General features: G+C 41.9%; 1 protein-coding gene across 2 annotated transcripts in view; it reads right to left on the reverse strand.

Annotated features, from left to right (window-relative positions):
- The window catches only part of EFCAB14 (EF-hand calcium binding domain 14), a 35118-nt gene extending 16097 nt beyond the window's left edge, over window positions 1-19021 (reverse strand). The window contains exons 1-3 of one of the 2 annotated variants that reach the window (XM_065882141.1): window positions 17851-19021; window positions 16142-16290; window positions 9364-9509 (exon numbers count right to left, since the gene is read on the reverse strand). In XM_065882141.1, coding sequence (XP_065738213.1) covers window positions 9364-9509; window positions 16142-16290; window positions 17851-18032 — 477 coding nt within the window. In that variant the 5' untranslated portion in view covers window positions 18033-19021. The remainder of the gene's footprint in view (window positions 1-9363; window positions 9510-16141; window positions 16291-17850) is intronic. The other variant, XM_065882134.1, reaches the window with a different exon arrangement.
- Window positions 19022-20173: the final 1152 nt, after the last annotated feature.

Genomic DNA, 20173 nt, shown 5'->3' on the forward strand with positions numbered 1-20173 from the left:
ATTTATGGGTAAAATTCTAAATAGCTGGACTTCTCTCTAGAATGAGGACTGGCGGAACCTGTGTAATACTCAGTTTCAGGTTGCAGAGATCATATTCTAAATACCTTGCAATGTGGCTCAAAACTTGGTTCCACACTGCTTTCCTGTCCCAAGTTCTAGGATGAGGACACAGATCTACCAATAGCAATTATATTCAGAATGGCCTCACAGAGTAACCATGAAAGTTTCTGGGCACTTGTAACATGCCTAACCCTGTGGTAGGCATCAGATGGATACAAGACAAAGTAGACCTGACCCCTTATTCTTTTCTTCAACAAATGTCTGGCACCTTCTCTGTACCCAGAACTGTGGAGAAAGTGGCAAATAAGACCATGAGGTTTTGCTTTCATGGAGCTTACATCCTGGTAGGAGGTGACAGAAGAACAAAGAAGCGAAGTATTAGATAGTAATAAGTACTGTGTACAGTATTTAAGGAGAGCTCCTGGAGTGAGCCCCAGCGTGTTCTGAACAAGGGAGTGCAGTGAGGAGCCTTGGAACTCTTCTCCCTCTTTCCTTTTAGGAGGGATGTGTTCAGGGGCGTCAGACCATTTTCCTTTCATTCACCCACTCATTCATTCCTGCAACAAATATCTATTAAGCCCTATTTTATTCCAGTGGTGAACAACACAGATGTCAGTGATCTTTGGTGTTTACATTTTAGTACAAAGAGACAGACAATTTGATATAAGAAAAATTAGATAGCGGGATACATTAGAGGAAAATGAAAATAAGGTGACTTCTGTTTACAATAGCCAGGACATGGAAGCAACCTAAATGTCCATCAACAGATGAATGGATAAAGAAGATGTGGCACATATATACAATGGAATATTACTCAGCCATAAAAAGGAACGAAATTGAGTTACTTGTAGTGAGGTGGATGTACCTAGAATCTGTCATACAGAGTGAAGTAAGTCAGAAAGAGAAAAACAAATACTGTATGCTAACACATATATAAGGAATTTTAAAAAGCGGTACTGATGAACCTAGTGGAAGGGCAGGAACAAAGACACAGAGGTAGAAAACGGACTTGAGGGCATGGGGAAGAAGGGGAAACTGATATGAAGTGAGAGAGTAGCATTGACATACATACCCTACCAAATGTAAAATGGATGGAAGCTGCTGCATAGCACAGGGAGATCAGCTTGCCGCTTTGTGACGACCCAGAGGGATGGGATAGGGAGGGTGGGAGGGAGGCTCAAGAAGGAGGGGATATGGGGATACATGTATACATACAGCTGATTCACTTTGTTGTACAGTAGAAACTAACACAACATTGTAAAGCATTTATACTCCAATAAAGATGTGAAAAAAAAAAATAAGGTGACAATGAGTGACTGGGTAGCTACTTTAGATTGGACTGCCAGAGAGGGCCTCTATTAGAAGATGAAATTTAAACTGAGATCTAAATAATAGGAATTAACCAGAGAGAGAGATAAAAAGAAGTACATTTCAGGGCAGAGGGAATTGCTAGGGCAAAGGTCCCAGTGTGGGGAAGAGCTCAGCATATTTGAAGAATAGAAAGAAGGCCTGGGGGGCAGGAGCAAAATGTGAGTGAGAAAAGGAGAGGGAGAGGGGGAGGGGAAGAGAGAGGAGGAGGGAGAGGCAGAGGGAGGGAGGGAGAGGGGGAGGGGAAGAGAGAGGAGGAGGGAGAGGGAGAGGGAGGGAGGGAGAGGGAGAGGTAGAAGTAGATAGGTAACATTAAAGAAACAAGTACTAAATGTGATACTGAATACAGTCTAAGAAAGTATTAGTGCAGGTTGAAAGGGACAGGCTTCACTGAAGCAGGACTCAAATCAGACTCTGTTAGAGAAGTAAGAGTTTTATATATAGAAATAAATCAGCTATCCTTTCTAGGTTAGAAGGGTGAGTGTGGCATCAGGGAATAGGTAGGGAGCAATAGCAAGAATAGGCCCAGGAATACTTTTCCTTCATAGTATTTCTCAGAGCGACAATGATTTATTTATGTGTGTGATTTTAAATTAAGGTTTCTCTCCTCCACTACTAGACTGTAAGCTCCATGTCATCAAGGACCATGTCTGTTTTATTTTCCATAATACGCCTGACACAAAGACAGGCATTCAATAAGCATCTACCAAATGAATGAATGGCTAAGAATGAACACTCTGTGTCTGGGATGGATGCTGAGAAGGGTAGACCAAGCAGAGTATGGGGTAGAGTCTAGGAAGTAGGAGATAAGGCTACATAAGTGTGAACTCATTTTCCTCACTGGTAGCACGGTATAACAACAACCATCTCATAGGGACATGTGATGGTTTTAAAATATGTCCACAAAATCTTTGAAAGTCCTCCCTTCAAGAGGTGGACACTAATTCCCTTTCCTTTGAGCGTGGCCTGCACTGAGTGTCTCACTTTTGGCCCACAGAATAAAGTGCAAGTGACAACGGGCAACTTTGAAAACTAGGTCATAAAAAAGCACTGTCTTCCTTTTTGCTCTCTTTTGGATCACTCACTCTGGATAAGCCGGCTGCCATGTTGTGATAACACTCAAGCAGCCCCATGGAGAAGCCATGGTGGGACAAACTGAGACCTCCTGCCAACAGTCATATGAATGAGGATGCTTCAGTCCCAGTCAAGCCTTCAGATATGCAGCCCTGGCTGTATATCTTAGCTGCAACCTTAGAGAGATCCTAGCCAGAACAACTCAACTAAGCTGCTTCCAAATTTCTGACCCAGAAAACCTGTGAGATAATAAATGTTTGTTGTTTTAAGTCATTAAGCTTTGGGACAAACGTAACACAGCAACAGATGACTAATACAGGCTATGAGGCTTAAATGAAATACGTATCTAGAGCTCTCAGCACAGTACCTGATACAAACAAAATACCAAGTAAGTGTTAGCTCTTTAATAATGAAATTTAATAAGCACTTAAACATGCAATTCTCCATAAGTGCTCCAAAATACTCAGACTAATCTTCAACATTCCAACTCTATCCATTTAAAAATAAAATGGGTGAGAAACTTCAGCTCCAGAGAGATACTCTCAGCAAACTATAAACCTCTTAAGAGCAGCAGTTACATCAAGGAGGTTTTAACACATGCCCTTAAAAAGATATGAATAACACTGAGGTTTGAAAAGCACATACGGAAATAGGTATTCTCATGCACTGTTAATGGAAATGTAAATTGGAGACTTGTTAGATGGTTATCTAGGATTATCTGTCACAATTTGAAACGTTTACACCCTTTAATTCAGCAATTTCATTTCTGGAAATCTATCCTAAAGGTTACTTGTTTAATCAAAAAGAATAAAATACCTAGGAATAAATCTCACTAAGGAGGTAAAAGACCTGTACTTGGAAAACTGTAAGACCCTGATGAAAGAAACTGAAGATGACACAAACAGATGGAAAGATAGATCGTGATCATGGATTGGAAAAATTATTCTTAAAATGAGACCATACTGCCCAAGGTAATCTACAGATTCAATGCAATCCATATCAAAATACCAATGGCATTTTTCACAGAACTAGAACAAATAATTCTAAAATTTGTATGGAAACACAGAAGACTCTAAATGGCTAAAATGATCTTGAGAAAGAACAAAACTACAGGTATCATGCTCCCTGATTTCAAACTATACTATAAAGCTACAGTAATCAAAACAGTATGGGACTGGCACAAAAAAAGACACATAGATCAATGGAACAGAATAGAGAGCCCAGAAATGAACCCACACTTATCTGGGCAATTAATCTACAACAAATAAGGCAAGACTATACAATGGGGAAAAGACAGCCTCTTTGATAATTGGTGCTGGGAAAACTGGACAGCTACGTGAAAAAGAATTGAACTGGACTACTCTCTCATACCATGAACAAAAATAAATTCAAAATGGATTAAAGACTCAAATGTAAAGACTTGAAACCATAAGACTTCTACAAGAAAACACAGGTAGTAAGCTCTTTGACACTGGTCTTATTAATACTTTTTTGAATATGTCTCCTTAGGCAAGAGAAACAAAAGCAAAAGAAACAAATGGGATTTCATCAAACTAAAGTGCTTTTACACAGTGAAGGAAACTGTCAACCAAACAAAAAGGGATCCCACTGAATGGGAGAAGATATTTGCAAATGATATATCTGACGAGGGGTTAATAATCAAAAATATACAAAGAGTTCATACAACAACATCTAAAAAACAAACAACCCAATTAAAAAATGGGCAGAGGATCCGAACAGACTTTTTTCCAAAGAAGGCAGGCACATAAAAAGATGTTCAACATCACTAATAATGAGGGAAATGCAAATGAAAACCACAATGAGATATTGCCGCATACCTGTCAGAATGGCTACTATCAAAAAGACAACAAATAACAAGTATTGGCAAGGACGTGGAGAAAAGGGAACCCTCTTGCACTGGGAATGTAAATTGGTGCAGCCGCTATGGAAAACAGTAGGGACATTTCTCAAAAAAATAAAGAACAGAACTACCATATGATTCAGCAGTTCCATTCCTGGGTATTTATCCAAAGAAAATGAAAACACTAATTAGAAAAGATATATACACCTTTATGTTCATTGTAGCATTATTTACTATAGAAAAGATATGGAAGCAACCTGAGTGCCCATCAATAGATAAATGGATAAAGAAGTTGTGGTGTGTATGATACACACACACACAGACACACACACACACACACACACACACACACACACACACAAAATGGAATATTACTCAGCCATAAAAAAGAATAAAATCTTGCCATCTGTGACAACACGGATGGACCCAAAAGATGTTATGCTATGTGAAATAAGTCAGACAGAGAAAGACAAATACTGTATGATATCACGTATATGTGGAATCTAAGAAACAAATGAACAAACATAACAAAAGGGAAACAGTTACAGATACAGAGAACAAACAGGTGTTTGCCAGAGGGGAGGAGGCGTGGGGGAAGGAAAGAACTAAGTGAGGGAGATTATGAGGTACAAACTTCCAGGTGAAAAATAAATGAGTCACAGGCATGAAATGCACAGTGTTGGGAATGCAATTAATAACTATGTATTATCTTTATATGGTGGCATAAGTAACTAGACTTATTGTGGTGATCATTTTGAAATGTATATAAATATCAAATCACTATGTTGTATAACAGAAACTAACAGTATTATAGGTCAATTATAGTTCAAAAACAAACAGACTCATAAAAAGAGACCAAATTTGTGGTTGGTTACCAGAGGTGGGGTGGGGGGGAATTGTGAGGGGAGGGGGAGTGGGAGGAAGGTGGTCAAAAGGTACAAACTTCTTGTTATAAGATAAATAAGTACTAGGGATGTGATGTACAACATTATAAACATAATTAACACTGCTGTACATTATATATGAAAGTTAAGAGAGTAAATCCTAAGAGTTCTCATCACAAGGACAAATATATATATTTTTTCTACATCTTTAATTCTGTATCTATATGAGATGATGGATGTTCAGTAAATGTACTGTGATAATCATTTTATGATGTATGTAAGTCAAATCATTATGCTGTACACCTCAAACTTATACAGTGCTGTATATCAATTATATCTCAATAAAACTGAAAGAAAACAAATTAAAAAAAGATTACTTTATGCTCACCAGCATAGAGATGTACGCTCAAGACTATTCACTGCTTTCTTATTTGTAACAGCAAAACTCTAGAAACATCTAAATGTCTAACACTAAGGGTGTAGATATATTGAGTAAACAGAGAAAGCTGTAGAATATATACCTAATGACTCCATTTATTCACACACACGCGTGTGCATGTGCACACGCTAACCTAAAAGCTAATTCATATTAAAAGCTATTACAATTCTGTAAATGCATATAAAGGGGACTGTAAGAATGCAGCCCAGACCATTGACAGCGAAGAACTATGGGGACAGGGAATGTGTGTTATGTGTGTGTATCTGTGTGTGATGGGGGCACATACAGAGGTGGGGTTGAAGGGGAGTTTTCGTAAGAGTTCTATGTGTATTTTACTATTAAATCTTATATAAGAATACATTCACATATTACTCATGAAATTTTAAAGACAAAAGGTGGGAAAGAAATATACACATAGGAAAACACATCACAAAGCTTTGGAAGGGGTGTGACAGATTTCCTTGGCTGGCCCTTTCCCCATGCCCTCCACTGGGCCTTCGAAGACTATCTTAACATGCTCAATCATAAAGTACTTGGAAGGGGTCTCCCCCATGTGTGTTTTACTCAGCCCCAAATCATGTACACAACTGGCTCTACACCAACTTGATGGGCAAGGATATGATTATTCCAAATGACCTATCAATTGTGTGGTTCCCTTTTTTTCACCTGAGGGAACAACTCCTTCCACTGACAACTGGCCAGATCTTAAAGGGACAACAAGCTGTGTTCTAGGTGGAACAATCTGGGTAGAAACTACTCTCCCAGGTACGGCTCTATCCTGAGGCTGTGGCAGAGCCTGATGCTAGTCACAGGTATCTCAAGAATGGCAATGGCTTCACGAATGGCCAGTGTGGCTGGTTGACAGCTATCATTTCACCCAAAACCAGAGGAGCAGCCTGAAAGCCGAGGCAATGTAAGGTGAGGTGCTGTTCCACTTCTCCCCATGCCCCAAACGCTCTAGGCCTAGGGTATCAGCTGCCTCACAGAAAAGAGTATGCTCTGGAGAGCTGACCACTAGTGCTCCAATTACCAGGCAACACTTAGGACTTCTTACTCACTTCTAAGACCTGGACCACACACTGTCAGTAGGACCCAGCTACAGTCCCAGAAACTGCAAAGCTGGATTCCATTTTTCAGCATTCCTCTCTTGGGTGGAATAATGCCCAAATCTGTGGAAAACTACAGCAAAGCTACATGTTTAACTAGAATAGAGAGACAAGGGGCACTCTCCCATTATTGATATCTGGGACTGCTTTGGTCTCTGATAGACACATTCTAGCATAGCATGTCAGAATGGATTCAAGTGTTATAGAACTTATCTCTAAAGTCACACATTGCAATTCAAAGAGTCTAAAAAGTTGAATTAGGTACAAACCATTAAGGAAAAATCCCCCACATTCCAGCCAAAAGATGAGTCATGACTTTCATGCATATTACATGACTTTTCATTAGTGAAATTAAAAATAGCTACTGTAGACCATTTTATTAGATCATTTTACACTATAAAGCCTGAAATGCTGCTTTGGGGTTAAAATTAAGTGCTCTTTAAATAGTAAGTAAAAAAGTTACTAAAACAGACAATCATCAATGATGAATGATTATGAGCCCTGACAGGGACTCGACTTCACATCCTTTCAGCTTTATCTACTAAGCACCTACTGTGTCCTTTAGAGGTTATAAAGATGGAAGGCAGAGTAGAAAACTGGAAAGAAAACAGGTTCCTACAACTTGAATATTTTGTTAGAACTGCTACACAGCTGTTGACCTTGGGCAAACTACTTAACCTCATTGAGCCTTAGTTTTTTAATCTATAAAATGGAGACAGCACCTCCTACTTCACAGAGTTATAGAAGCGAAGAAGGAGAAAGGAGATCTCATATGTACTACATCTAATAGGGGCCTGCATAAAGAAGGCATTTAATGAGTGGCAGTTACCATCATCATCAGTACTGTGCTCAAAGCTCAGAACACAATATACAACCTTCTGGTGTAATTAGATGCCTCAGAACGGTAAACTCCATGACTGGCTACTATAAAGAACCCACAGTTTGCCCCAGAGAGAGATGCTAATCGTCTCTCAGTGCTTCATGATGGTTTACTTTCACCTGATGTACTCTCTGGACAAACTGCTCATTTGCTCTGTGAATACAAGCAAGACCACAGTTTATCCTGTTTTTCTTGTAAAAACGGAGTGAATACCTGCTTTTCCCTTATAACTCAGAGTCCAAGGCTAAATGATAACTAGTAAATACTAGGTGCTGCAACCCATCAATTATTTCACGAATACTTTTTAAAAATGAAAGAGAACTGAATAAAAAATAATAAAATATCATAAGGCAGCATAATATTAAGGACAAGTGACTGTTTTCAGAAACTTTTATTTCAGTTACATACATGTATGCATGTGTTTACCAGGTAATGATGGAAAATATTTCTTACTGTGGGTTCCAGGAAAAAGTTTGAAAGCTTCTGCCCCAGGCCACTGATCTCTGGTCGCAAGTGCTGAACCGCCCCACTCCCAAACTACTGCTGAAAGGAGGGGGTAGCTTCAAAAACAATGGCAAGCACTTTATTCTAGCACGGTGCTCTCTGCCCTGGCTGATTCTGAACTTTGTGACTCCACTCTGAGAATAGAATATCCTCTTAGCCACGACAGGGATGACAAAACTATTTTTAAGCACTTTGTGGGTGTACCATTCACTTGGCACTTGAGTTTTCTTCTTGACGCACACGTCTTTCTTAACTAAGCCACAGAAACTGAGAACAGGGGCTATAGTTACCAAGTGGCAACTGCAGCACCTCATTCATATAAGCACAAGGTTTGACTGTTGAATCCTGACAATGCTGCCTCAACATCTTCTGAATATGCTCTTTTCCTCTGGCAGAGTCTCTCTTTCGGAATGAATGTGAGATCTGGCCAATTTAGGGACTGGAAAAGTTTTGGCTCTTGTCCTTCTTGCCTGGTCAAGGTATTTAACCAACTCTGCCATTTCCTCCAATGCTATTCTAGAATAATACTTACCATTAGCTGCTGATAAGTTTTTAGTACAGCATATAGCACTACACCCCAAGGCTGTAAGTTTGTAAACTATATTAAACAAAATAAGCTCTCATTATCTAATAAAAACAATTTTCTTGGGCGTTAGACAACACTGTTTTTTTTTTTTTGCGGTACGCGGACCTCTCACTGTTGTGGCCTCTCCTGTTGCGGAGCACAGGCTCCAGACATGCAGGCTCAGCAGCCATGGCTCACGGGCCCAGCCGCTCCGCGGCATGTGGGATCCTCCCGGACCGGGGCACAAACCCGTGTCCCCTGCATCGGCAGGTGGACTCTCAACCACTGCGCCACCAGGGAAGCCCGACGACACTGTTCTTAAATTTAATACCTACACTGTTCCTTAGGAAAAGTTGATTCAAGAATTTCTAACTTCCTCTAAACTGTTCTACTTGGTAAAACTCTGTTCCTTTGCAGAAAGGGTTAACATTTTAAATATTGGGTAAATGCATAACTATTACCTATCTTACCTGACTTTAATGTGTTGGGATCACAGTCTGCAAAGCACCATTTCAAAAAGTAAAACAATCTGAAGTGAGTTCCCTATACTTACAGATACATACTAAACAGACAAAATGAAATATTCATAGCTTACACAGAAATAGAATCACACTTTTGCTACCTGCTTATTCATTTCTGTGATGTTTATCCAGACTTTGTTCAATCCCAGCTCTCCAGATTCAATCTTCTCAAGTTGTTTTTGTTTGCTGAGTAGTTCTTCGTTAAGTTTGGGAATTTCTTGGAATGAGCTTTTCTGATTAGATTCCACTGAAAGCAAAAATAAGAACAATAATAAATAGCCATGAAGTTCCCTCATGGCTCCAAGATGAAAAAATGATCCTACAGCAGGAAAGAAGATAGATTAATGAAAGTTAATTCTGGGACGATAATGACAATTCATATCTATCAACTCCACTATTCCTTTATTTACGTAAATGTATATCTTTAACACTAAAGCTCCATTTAACTGGGGCTATTTCACAACTGGCAATACAACTTTTTAAAGTCAGGTGGCTAAAAATGGTAACAAACAACATCAGCAGAAAGAGTTAGATTTGAATTTCAACTCTGCAACTTACTGGGATTTTGAGCAAACTACTCAAACTTTTTGAGCTTAGTTTCTTCATCTGTAACACAGTGATAATTCTAACCATCCTGTGAAGTATATTTTAAGTGAAAGAATGGCTGTAAAGCACTACACACAGCTGGCCAGGCATACAATACGTGATAAATAAATGTTAAGTACTGACCTGCTCAATTAAGAAGCTTTCTGACTGGTCAATGAAGATTTATAAACCTTACTCCATTAATGCTCAAGGTGACATCCTAAGTTATATCTCTAAATGTTTAAATCTATTTATTTTCTGTCTCAAATTGGTCAAACGCAAGATAGATTCTTACCACCTTTCAAGTACTGTTATGAGAGCGAAGATTTTAAGTCTTTTTCATAAACAGCAAATAGTGTTTTCTTAAATCAACCCAAAAGCTCAAAGTGAAACAGAAGATAAAGGAAAATGTTAGGTGAAGTATAGGGTATTATCTGGCCTTTCTTTTGGGAAACAACATCTCATGGATGGTTTAGAGATTTGCCAGCCTGCAGGTAGTGGCCTGAAAGAGTGCTTTCTCTTCTTTCTTTAGAGTATCCTTTCCTTTTCATGGAAAATAAAATACTGATTGATAGTGGTTGGTCCTCTAGAATAAAACCTATGTCCTTCTTTTAAAGCCACAGACTGCCTGATTAGTTGTCATATGCTTTCTTTAAAACCAAAAATTGGCATAATGGACGGATAAAGAATAATTTACTAAAATGTAAGTTCCCAGACTTTTTTTGTTCATTTCTGTATAGTTGGCATTTAGAATATACCTGGCACACTTCAGGCACTCAGTAAGTATTAAAGACTAAATAAATCTGGCCTTTGCTTACCTCCCAACCATATTTCTCATCACTTTAGCTACCACTTCAATCTACTTTCTAGCCAAGCTGATTTTCCTGACACACCAACCTCTTTAAGCCTCAGTGACTGCACACACTATTCTCTCTACCTAGATGCCCTTGGCTTGCCCCTTCTTCATTTCTGCCACCTTAGCCTAGTTAATTCCTTTCAAGATTCAGCACAAAGAGCTGGCCCCCACCTTGGACCACCGTTACCTCTTTACCACTCCAAACTCTACTGAGCACTGAACACACTGTGCTATACTTATTTACTTGTCTGTCCCCTCCATCAGACTGACAGAGAGCTGCCTGAGGACAGGTCTTATTGGGTCCTGTATTCCCAGGGCCCAGCACAGTCCCACGTACACAGAAGCATGCAAATGCCTATCCAGTGAAATGACTGTATGGTATGAAATGGAGTTAATGTTATCCTATTAAGTTAAACAAAGAAAACTCAATAAATAAATTCGACAACAAAAAAATCCCCCCAAAAATCAGGGGGTGGCGGTGGTATCCTCACCGTAAGCAAACCCACTACCTGAAAATTCAGAACTATTAAAAGAAATTAGATATTTTTATTCACTTTTCAAAAATATGTGAAGGATTTCTTTAAAAGTAGTAGACTTGGCTAAGTGCTTTTAATGTAACATTTGATTTACACACAGTTTGCAGGAATATATTCATCTCATATGGTAGGAATATTTTACCAGTCGAAATTAATGTAGCACTTATAGCACCCAACTGAATTTCGTATACATATCCAGTTAGGTTATAAAGAAAAACTTATCCCACACACGTCTGCCATTCTCTGGTGGTAAAACATCCTAAGGCTGGGGGAGAGTCTCTTTTTTTCCTGCAGTCTATATGAATTAAGTAGAGGAGGAAGTAGGACAAACACATAAATAACTTGGATTAAAATTATTAACTAATAAACATGTGAGTCTGACAAGCCCTGAAAACACTCTGGATCCTGAGGATTGTATGAGCTAAGAGGGGATTATATTCATGATCTGATTTGGGGTTTTTTAGGAGAGATAAGACAAGTAAAGGCACTCTGATTACATAAATGGAATGAAGTATAGTAAACAAACAACTTATGATTACTAATTCATGTTCTTTCAACATGGAAAGCAACTTATTTAAAATTTAGTATAGTAATACTCAAAAGAACTGACTTAGCTCTTTTCCTGATCAGGAAATGGAGATTTTTGCCTACACCCTTTAGATACAACATATAATGCCAACGACAATACTTTGTAATTATACATCTTTATAATTTGCAATAAACTTTTATGTAATTACTCATCTTGTGATCAAGCCCCTACTATGTGCCCGGCCCTGTACTTGGCACTAGTGTATACAAAAGACCCTGAAGCTCTCAGTCTAGTGCGGAGCAAGGCGTCGCCCCAGAATTACTATACAGTGTGACAGATGTTATGACAGAGGAATGCCCAAAGTGCTTTCGTAGCACAAATACATCTTTACATATTATGGATGGGAAAATGAGGCTCAGAAAGAATAAGTGACTTGCCTATGTTTCATAGCTAGTAATGAGCAAGTCAGGATTCGACAGTCATACCTTGTGCTGCTAAGACCAATTCTCTTTCTAGTATACTTCAGCTGTCACAGATGCTTATAGCCTAACAAGACCATTTTTAAGTTCTGCACTGAATGACCAAACTGCTACTCTCCCTGTATGACCAGCAATGAAGATGTCTGATTTATCAATACTGTCCTTTTCTTCCAAATTCTTTCCCCTCACTTTAGCCTTGAGTGATAGGGAAGATTGCTTGGGAATAGAATCTTCTTTATAATAACTGTGGAGGTCTTCTGGAGTACCTACTTCTAGAATAATACTGAGCTGAGAGTTTCAGGCCAGCTAGCACTTCAAGCTTAAGGATCAAGTTACTCCTTGGCCTCAAGGGAAAAATACCAAGCCTATCTGCTTTGCTTTCTGTTCCAGATATTTCAGCAATCCTGCCTCCTTTCCTCACAAGAGTCTTGGAAGATAATGAGAAAGGACAAGGGGCTCTGAATTTTTCAAAAAGGTATTTAAACCAGGTCAGCAGATGGTCTTATTTCCACTGTCCTCTTGAAAAACAAGAAATAAAAATAAACTTATTGAAATATATTGAAAGTAGAAGCATAATTCAAAGGAAGACTATTTAAGTTTAACAAGATTAACCTCATTTAGCCAAGAAAATGGTTTTCACAAAAAAAACTCTTGCCAAGTAGTCCACAATGGTTCAGCCTGCGGATTGATTTATGCCCCAGGCCCTACCCCATCCTCCTTCAGGAAGTCCTGCTTTAGACTGTATAGGTGCTGGTGTATCTGTTGCAGCAAACCAAAGCCCACAGAGCAGCTGGACTGACAATTCCAAATCTGCTTCATTCAACTGGCTGACAAATGCAGTCAGGGTCCCAGGGGAAGGCTGCTCAGTGATAAAAGTAGGTCTCACAGTCCAGGGTACAACTCCTGGCATCTCCTGAATAGAGTATTTCCAGGTATTAACATGTGCTCAGTAAATATTTGTATTAACATGTGCTCAATAAATATCTGTTGCCTGATCGATTGTCAGGTCTATTACATGTATACATTTCAAATATGCATTTTTTTTTTTTTCCGGTACGCGGGTCTCTCACCGCCGCGGCCTCTCCCATTGCGGAGCACAGGCTCTGGACGCGCAGGCCCAGCGGCCATGGCCCACAGGCCCAGCTGCTCCGCGGCACGTGGGATCCTCCTGGACCGGGGCACGAACCTGTGTTCCCTGCATCAGCAGGCGGACTCTCAACCACTGCACCACCAGGGAAGCCCAAATATGCATTTCTAAACAAAGAAAATTCCTGAAAATGAAAAGCTCAGCTAAGGTACAAATTACGCTGGTGTTCTAAAAACACAGGCACAGAGCAATCAGAGAAATGAATCCCTGGAAGGCAGAACTGAGCAATGTTTTGAAATGTATAAATAAACAATTGCTATATGTAACCAAAACAAGCTGTAGTACAAATGGAGGGGGCCCAACTAGTTACGGAGAGATGATGGCACAGACAGGTGCCGTCAGTGGTTATTTATAGTTAAAACACTGCTTCTCAGAACCTCATTTCCAAGTTATGATTACTTACCAAGAAAACACTGGCCTTAAAAACACCTTGTAGGGCTTCCCTGGTGGCGCAGTGGTTGAGAGTCTGCCTGCTAATGCAGGGGACACGGGTTCGAGCTCTGATCTGGGAAAATCCCACATGCTGCGGAGCAACTAGGCCCGTGAGCCACAACTACTGAGCCTGCGCGTCTGGAGTCTGTGCTCCTCAACAAGAGAGAACTCAACAGTGAGAGGTCTGCGCATCGCGATGAAGAGTGGCCCCCGCTCGCTGCAACTGGAGAAAGCCCTCGCACAGAAACGAAGACCCAACACAGCCAAAAAAACTAACTAAATAAATAAATTTATAAAAAACAAAAACAAAAAAAAACACCTTGTAAATACTGCTAAGGACAACATTCAGGGGAATACAAATACAAATCTCATTCTTAACACTGTACTCTGATCCCACCAACTGATAAAACATATAGGTCAGGATGATCCTGGTAGAGAACTGTGGCCTACCCAATCCCATTCCCTGAATCAGAAGCTCAGAAGAAAACCAAAGTTAGTATTTCAATATATTTTTTTCAAGCAACATCACTAGGAACGTCATTAACATACTCACTAAGGATTAGCTGTCCCTAGGTCAGGTTTGGAACTTAACTAACTGCAGGCAGCAAAGAGAAGCTGGGATGAAGGAAAGCTAGGATGTTGTGATCTCCTATGGCTTAAGAAAGGAAGTAAGGAAACAACTCTAATTTTAGTTCTGGGGCCAGATTTCTTTATGGCTTTGAGAAAGCCTGGTGGTCAGTTTCCTGGTGTGTTAAAGCTGCTAAAGTTAGGGTATTTTTGATTAAGCTGAAACTGCTTCCTTAGCTTAGAAACTTTTTTTAAAAATTAATTTTATTATTTATAATAAAATTCAGATTGTAATTGTAGCTATGCACTAATTGTTAGTTAAAACAAAGACTGAGTAAAGCATCTTTTGGGTATAACTTTACTTTCTTTTTTTTTGTACATTGTTTTTGTTGTTGTTTTTTAAAAACTTTTACTAGCTTTAGAAAATTAACCCTTGAAACCTAGAACTAAACATCTCAGTGTTGCTAAAGGAAGATCTTTAGGTTAAAACAGGTTGAAGCTACCATGCAAACACACCTTTCAGAAAAAGTACTTTGGATGTGCAAAATACAACTTGACAATTTTTTTTTTTTTTTTTTTTTTTTTATAAATTTATTTATTTTATTTTTGGCTGCATTGTGTCTTCGTTGCTGCGCGCGAGCTTTCTCTAGTTGCAGCGAGCGGGGGCTACTCTTCGTTGCAGTGTGCGGGCTTCTCGTTGCGATGGCTTCTCTTATTGTGGAGCATGGGCTCTAGGTGTGCAGGCTTCAGTAGTTGTGGCTAGTGGGCTCAGTAATTGTGGCTCGTGGGCTCTAGAGCACAGGCTCTGTAGTTGTGGCACACAGGCTTAGTTGCTCTGAAGCATGTGGGATCTTCCCGGACCAGGGCTCGAACCCATGGCCCCTGCATTGGCAGGCGGATTCTCAACCACTGAACCACTAGGGAAGCCCGACAATTTTGAATACATAAAACTCTTCAACTTCAAGTTTCTTAAACTTTAAAACACTCATGAGACAAATATTTATTTCTGAGTTGGCATACAGTAAGCACTCCATACATGCTGGCTATCATTATTACTGCTCAGTCCTATGTTTCTATAGGTTTTTATTAAGGAGGAAACTGTCTGACAGACACTCCCACATGTTTTCTCAAATGTCCCTGTGAGGAGGAAGGAAACAGCCTAGTGTTGCTATTGCCACTTTATAGTTGGGGAATATGAAGTGGCAACAGGTGGAGATTAACCAAGATTCTAGACTTCTGGATCTTAGCCCTTGCCTTCTGCATTGTAAGTGTTGACTGCAATACCATTATTTCAGATGCTATTTGTCCTAGTGGTGCATAAGCACTGTTCTTTGTTTGTGGATTTAAAAATGAGTAACTGTTACTGCCTTCAAGCTGACAGCTAAGACAGAGTTTAAAAATGCTGACAGGGGCTTCCCTGGCGGCGCAGTGGTTGAGAGTCTGCCTGCCGATGCAGGGGACACGGGTTCGTGCCCCGGTCCGGGAGGATCCCACATGCCGCGGAGCGGCTGGGCCCGTGCGCCATGGCCGCTGAGCCTGCGCGTCCGGAGCCTGTGCTCCGCAACGGGAGAGGCCACGACAGTGAGAGGCCCGCATACCGCAAAAAAAAAAAAAAAAAAAAAAATGCTGACAGGAACATATAATTGCTTCATCAGAGTGAGCAAAAATCTTAATTCAGTGTGGTTCACTTTGTCCTAGAACCTGGAAAAAGAGTCCAAAATTATACTCTGAAAAGGGTGACCACTTACTTGTTCTAAATTTTTCCTTGAGGGCATCCAGATCCTCCTTCAGAGCAACCTGCATCCACACCAAGCCAACGCAGGCCACGACGCAGGCGGCAAGGATGACGAAAGCACAGAGGGGGTAACAGATCCTGCAGCATCGCAAATAGTCTCCCCTGATCGTAAGAACAAATTCAACCAGGAGTACAGAAGAGACTGGAATACAGCTTTATTCAAAATAGCACCTTTCGCTATGCAATTATCATCTCTAATGAATACCAGTTAATTCACCAGGGAACACGGGGGTAACACACTTAAATCTGAACAGCAGGTTGAATATGTCTAAATAATATGACCTATAAAGAGTTCATCTATAGGGGACAAAGGTTTCAAACTTCACATGAAACAGAGGGAGTTCCTGTGAGCTACAGGAAGCACCTGTGGGCACTGCAGTTCACTGCCATCAATTCATCATCAGTTTCTTTGGAAACTGGCTCAGGTTAGGGAAGTGTAAAGACAAGAGCTTCTCTGCCATTCCATCACTGTACTGTAATTCACTTATCTATTTCTCTCTCTTAAATACATACTCACTCCAGAGGACCTCGTTTCAGTTTACTGAAGCTTTATAAACTTTTGAGTGAGTTTTACTCCAAATGGAATGAAAAAAAGTAGACAGTAGGTTTAAGTGGACACCTGGTACACTCCAGCTTATTGGCTCAGAAAGAAGAGAAACATAGAAAGGGGTCAGATTTCACACCAAACTTCAACCAGCACTCAAGGTCTAAACTAACCCAATAGGATAACTATTCCAGTTAACTATTCCACTTCATCAGATCTTCACAGCCCAAACCTAGGATTACCCTGAACTACCTCACCTGGCAAAGAAACCAATCTCTTCCTTTAACATAAAAGGACACAGACATTCTAAACAAACCTCAAAGGATTCAATCTCTTTTCTTTTAGCATCCCAACCTTTTGCCTAGCTCTTGCTTCCACAACCTCAGCAGCGTACTCTTCTTTTAACGTGCTCCTTAAGAGAGTCCAAGGGCACCTTCAAGGTTCCCTTCAGCCCTTTCCTAGCGTAACCCCCAATTCGCAATGTCTTTGTGCTCACTACTGGATTTGTCTAGTGGCTGCACCATCTAAAAGTGGTTTGAAAAAACCTGCTTCTTCTTTTTGTTTCCCACCTGTCATTTCTCTCAAGGCTCTTGCGTTTTACAGAATGTCCCTCACCATATTCCCCCATCACCAAGATTCAGACCCATCATGAGTGCAAAAAAAACAGAAACAAAAAAACCCTCAACAACATCCCCTCCGAAAACAACAACCAAAAAAATCCAACCAACCTAACAAAAAAACCTGCAGTCCTAAGGTCCCTGTCTCTCCTATACTTAACAAAAGGTCTAGTCCCCCAAATTTCTCTGTTCTTAGTTCCCTATTCTTAGCTTCTTTGCTACTCCCGCCTTGGTCTCTCTGGGCTCTTAGCACATTCCCCAAGTCCATCCTTCCACCCTAGATTCAGAGCTCTTCTTTGTATACTCAGAGATAGATCTCTAATTTATCCTTCATTCAGAAACTGAACTCATCTTCTCCCTAACATTCTTCCTCCCTCTGTGCCTTCCAAGGTCTACACTTTTCTTCCTAAGAACTCCCTTCTCCTTCCCTTTAATTTGCCTCCTTGGTAGTGCAAGGAGATGCCTTTTCCCCATCCCACCCCTGAGTACTGCATTACTCACTTGACAAAGCGAGAACGATTTCCAGCTACACCAAATTCCTCTTCCTCCTCTGAGCTGGACTCAGAGTCTGAGTCAGGAGGCTCGGTGCGAAGCAGGCGGTGGCCTGAGCCTTTCTTGGGCTTCTTTCTCCGGCTGTCCCCAGCCAAGCCGATCAGTGCATTGAGCTCTTTGCGCTTTTTCATCTTCTTGTGTGGGGTAAGTGGAGCACCCACTCCTGAGCTGCCAGGTTCGTACCCGACGCCCAGTTCTCTCGAGGCCTTGGAGCTGCCTTCCAGGGTGAGGAATCCTGGGCCAGAGCCCCTCTGGTCAGTCCCACCCAGGAGTGGGACTGACCAGATCCGCTGGGGGCTGGAGATTGGAGCCCAGAGGAAACTGTAACTCAGATGTAGGGGAAGTCACATAAAGGCCAGGGAGCTGGTGATCCAAATGGATAAAGCCCTAGGCATGCACTGTCAGTTACCAAAGGGGGTGTTGGACTGGAGGAGGGGGGAACCTTTGTCTCCCAAAGAGAATAAGAAGTCAAGTCAAGAGACTCTCAGACCTGGTCAGTATATAGTATTTCTAAAGGTGCTCCAGGAGCTGGGGAAGGACACAGATGGGTGTTTTGGACTTCCGGGGTAGAATTTCCAATGCAGAGAAAAAAAGAAACTTGTTCTTCAATGGGAGCAGAGGGGGAGATGCAGAGCGAGACGATGGGAAGGCGCTGTTCCCTCCCTAGCTGGCAGCTGGAGGGGGCTCCCAGCCGCTACAACCCCGACAGAGAAAATGCCCGAGTCTGAGATGATCACCGTCCTCCGGCCTCCGGCCTGAGTTTGAAGGAAGCCAGAGGCCGAGGAAGACCCAGAGCCCGGCCTGGAGGGCTTGGCCTGAGAGGAGCCAGTCCCGCGCCTGGGGAGACCCCAGCCCTGCTGTTTCGGCCTGGGGGCGCGGTGAGGAGGGCGACGGCGGCTCAGCCCACCTGAAGAGCTCCCACCCAGAGTTCGAGGTGTTCCGGCACGGGCGACCCTCGGCAACTCACACGCGCCGCCTCCACTCCAGCCGCGACTCCGGCCCCCGCTCCCGTTGCGGCCGCCCCTGCTCCCGACTCGCTGGTGGCGGCGGCGGCGGCGGCGGCGGCCGCGGGCTCCAGACCCGGGCCATCGCTCCAGCCCCAACTCACTTCCCTTTGGCAGCGACCGCCGACACCGCCTGCCAGTAAGGCGCGATCCCATTGGCCTCCCATCTGGTGACGTCATGCGAGGGGCGATGGGGAGGCGGGGTGTTAAAGGATGCAGGCTCAAGCGAGGGCAGGTCCCGCCTGCCAGTCGAGGAGGCCCCGCCCCCAGGAGGGTCTGGGACCTGTAGCTCACCTGACAAGGGCGAGTTTCCTTCCTTGAGGAGCAGGGATGGGCCAGGCAAAGCATCCAGCTGCTCGACCGGCTTGGGAAGTTCATCAGCCGCCCGGGCCCCCCCCAGTTGTGACTAACCCAGGCTAGAGGCTCCAACCCTCTGACTCTCATGCTGCTTATTAAAGGTTTAGGCCTGTTACAGATTAATGACCCGGTTGAACACGTTCATTCATTCATTCCGTAAATATTTACTGAGAAATTACCATATGTCAGGAGCAGTTCTACCGCTGAGGATTGAGCAATAAACAAGATAACCACTATCCCTGCCTTCCTGCATAGGGTTGCCCAATTTAACAAATAAAAATACAGGACACTCAGTAACGTTTGAATTTCAGGTAAACAACGAATATTTTTTTGGTATAAGTATATCCCATGCAACGTCTGGGACATCTTCATACTTTTAAAAGTTAATTCTATTTTACCTGAAATTACTTTTAACTGGGTGTCCTGTGTTTTATCTGCCAACTGTTTTCCTGCAGCTTATACTCGAGTGGGAAGACAGCAATAACATATAAAATGTCAGGAGATGATAAATATTATGAGGAAAACTGAAATATGATAAGGGGACAGGGAGTGCCTCTGTGATAGGGGGACCTTTGGTTAGAGATTGGGAGGCAGTGAGGGAGTGAGCTGTGCAAGTGGCCAAGCGGAAGGAGTGACCTGGAAGACCTGCTGTGGCTGGACCTGAAGAGCAAGAGGAGAGTGGTAGAAAATGAGGTCAGACAAGCATCAGGGGCAGATTTTTTTTTTTTTTTAAATTTTATTTATTTATGGTTGTGTTGGGTCTTCGTTTCTGTGCGAGGGCTTTCTCTAGTTGTGGCAAGTGGGGGCCACTCTTCATCGCTGTGCGCAGGCCTCTCACTATTGCGGCCTCTCGTTGCGGAGCACAGGCTCTAGATGCGCAGGCTCAGTAATTGTGGCTCACGGGCCCAGTT

This window comes from Phocoena phocoena, chromosome 1, assembly GCF_963924675.1.
Source record: "Phocoena phocoena chromosome 1, mPhoPho1.1, whole genome shotgun sequence".
In the NCBI taxonomy this organism is placed as follows: Eukaryota; Metazoa; Chordata; class Mammalia; order Artiodactyla; family Phocoenidae; genus Phocoena; species Phocoena phocoena.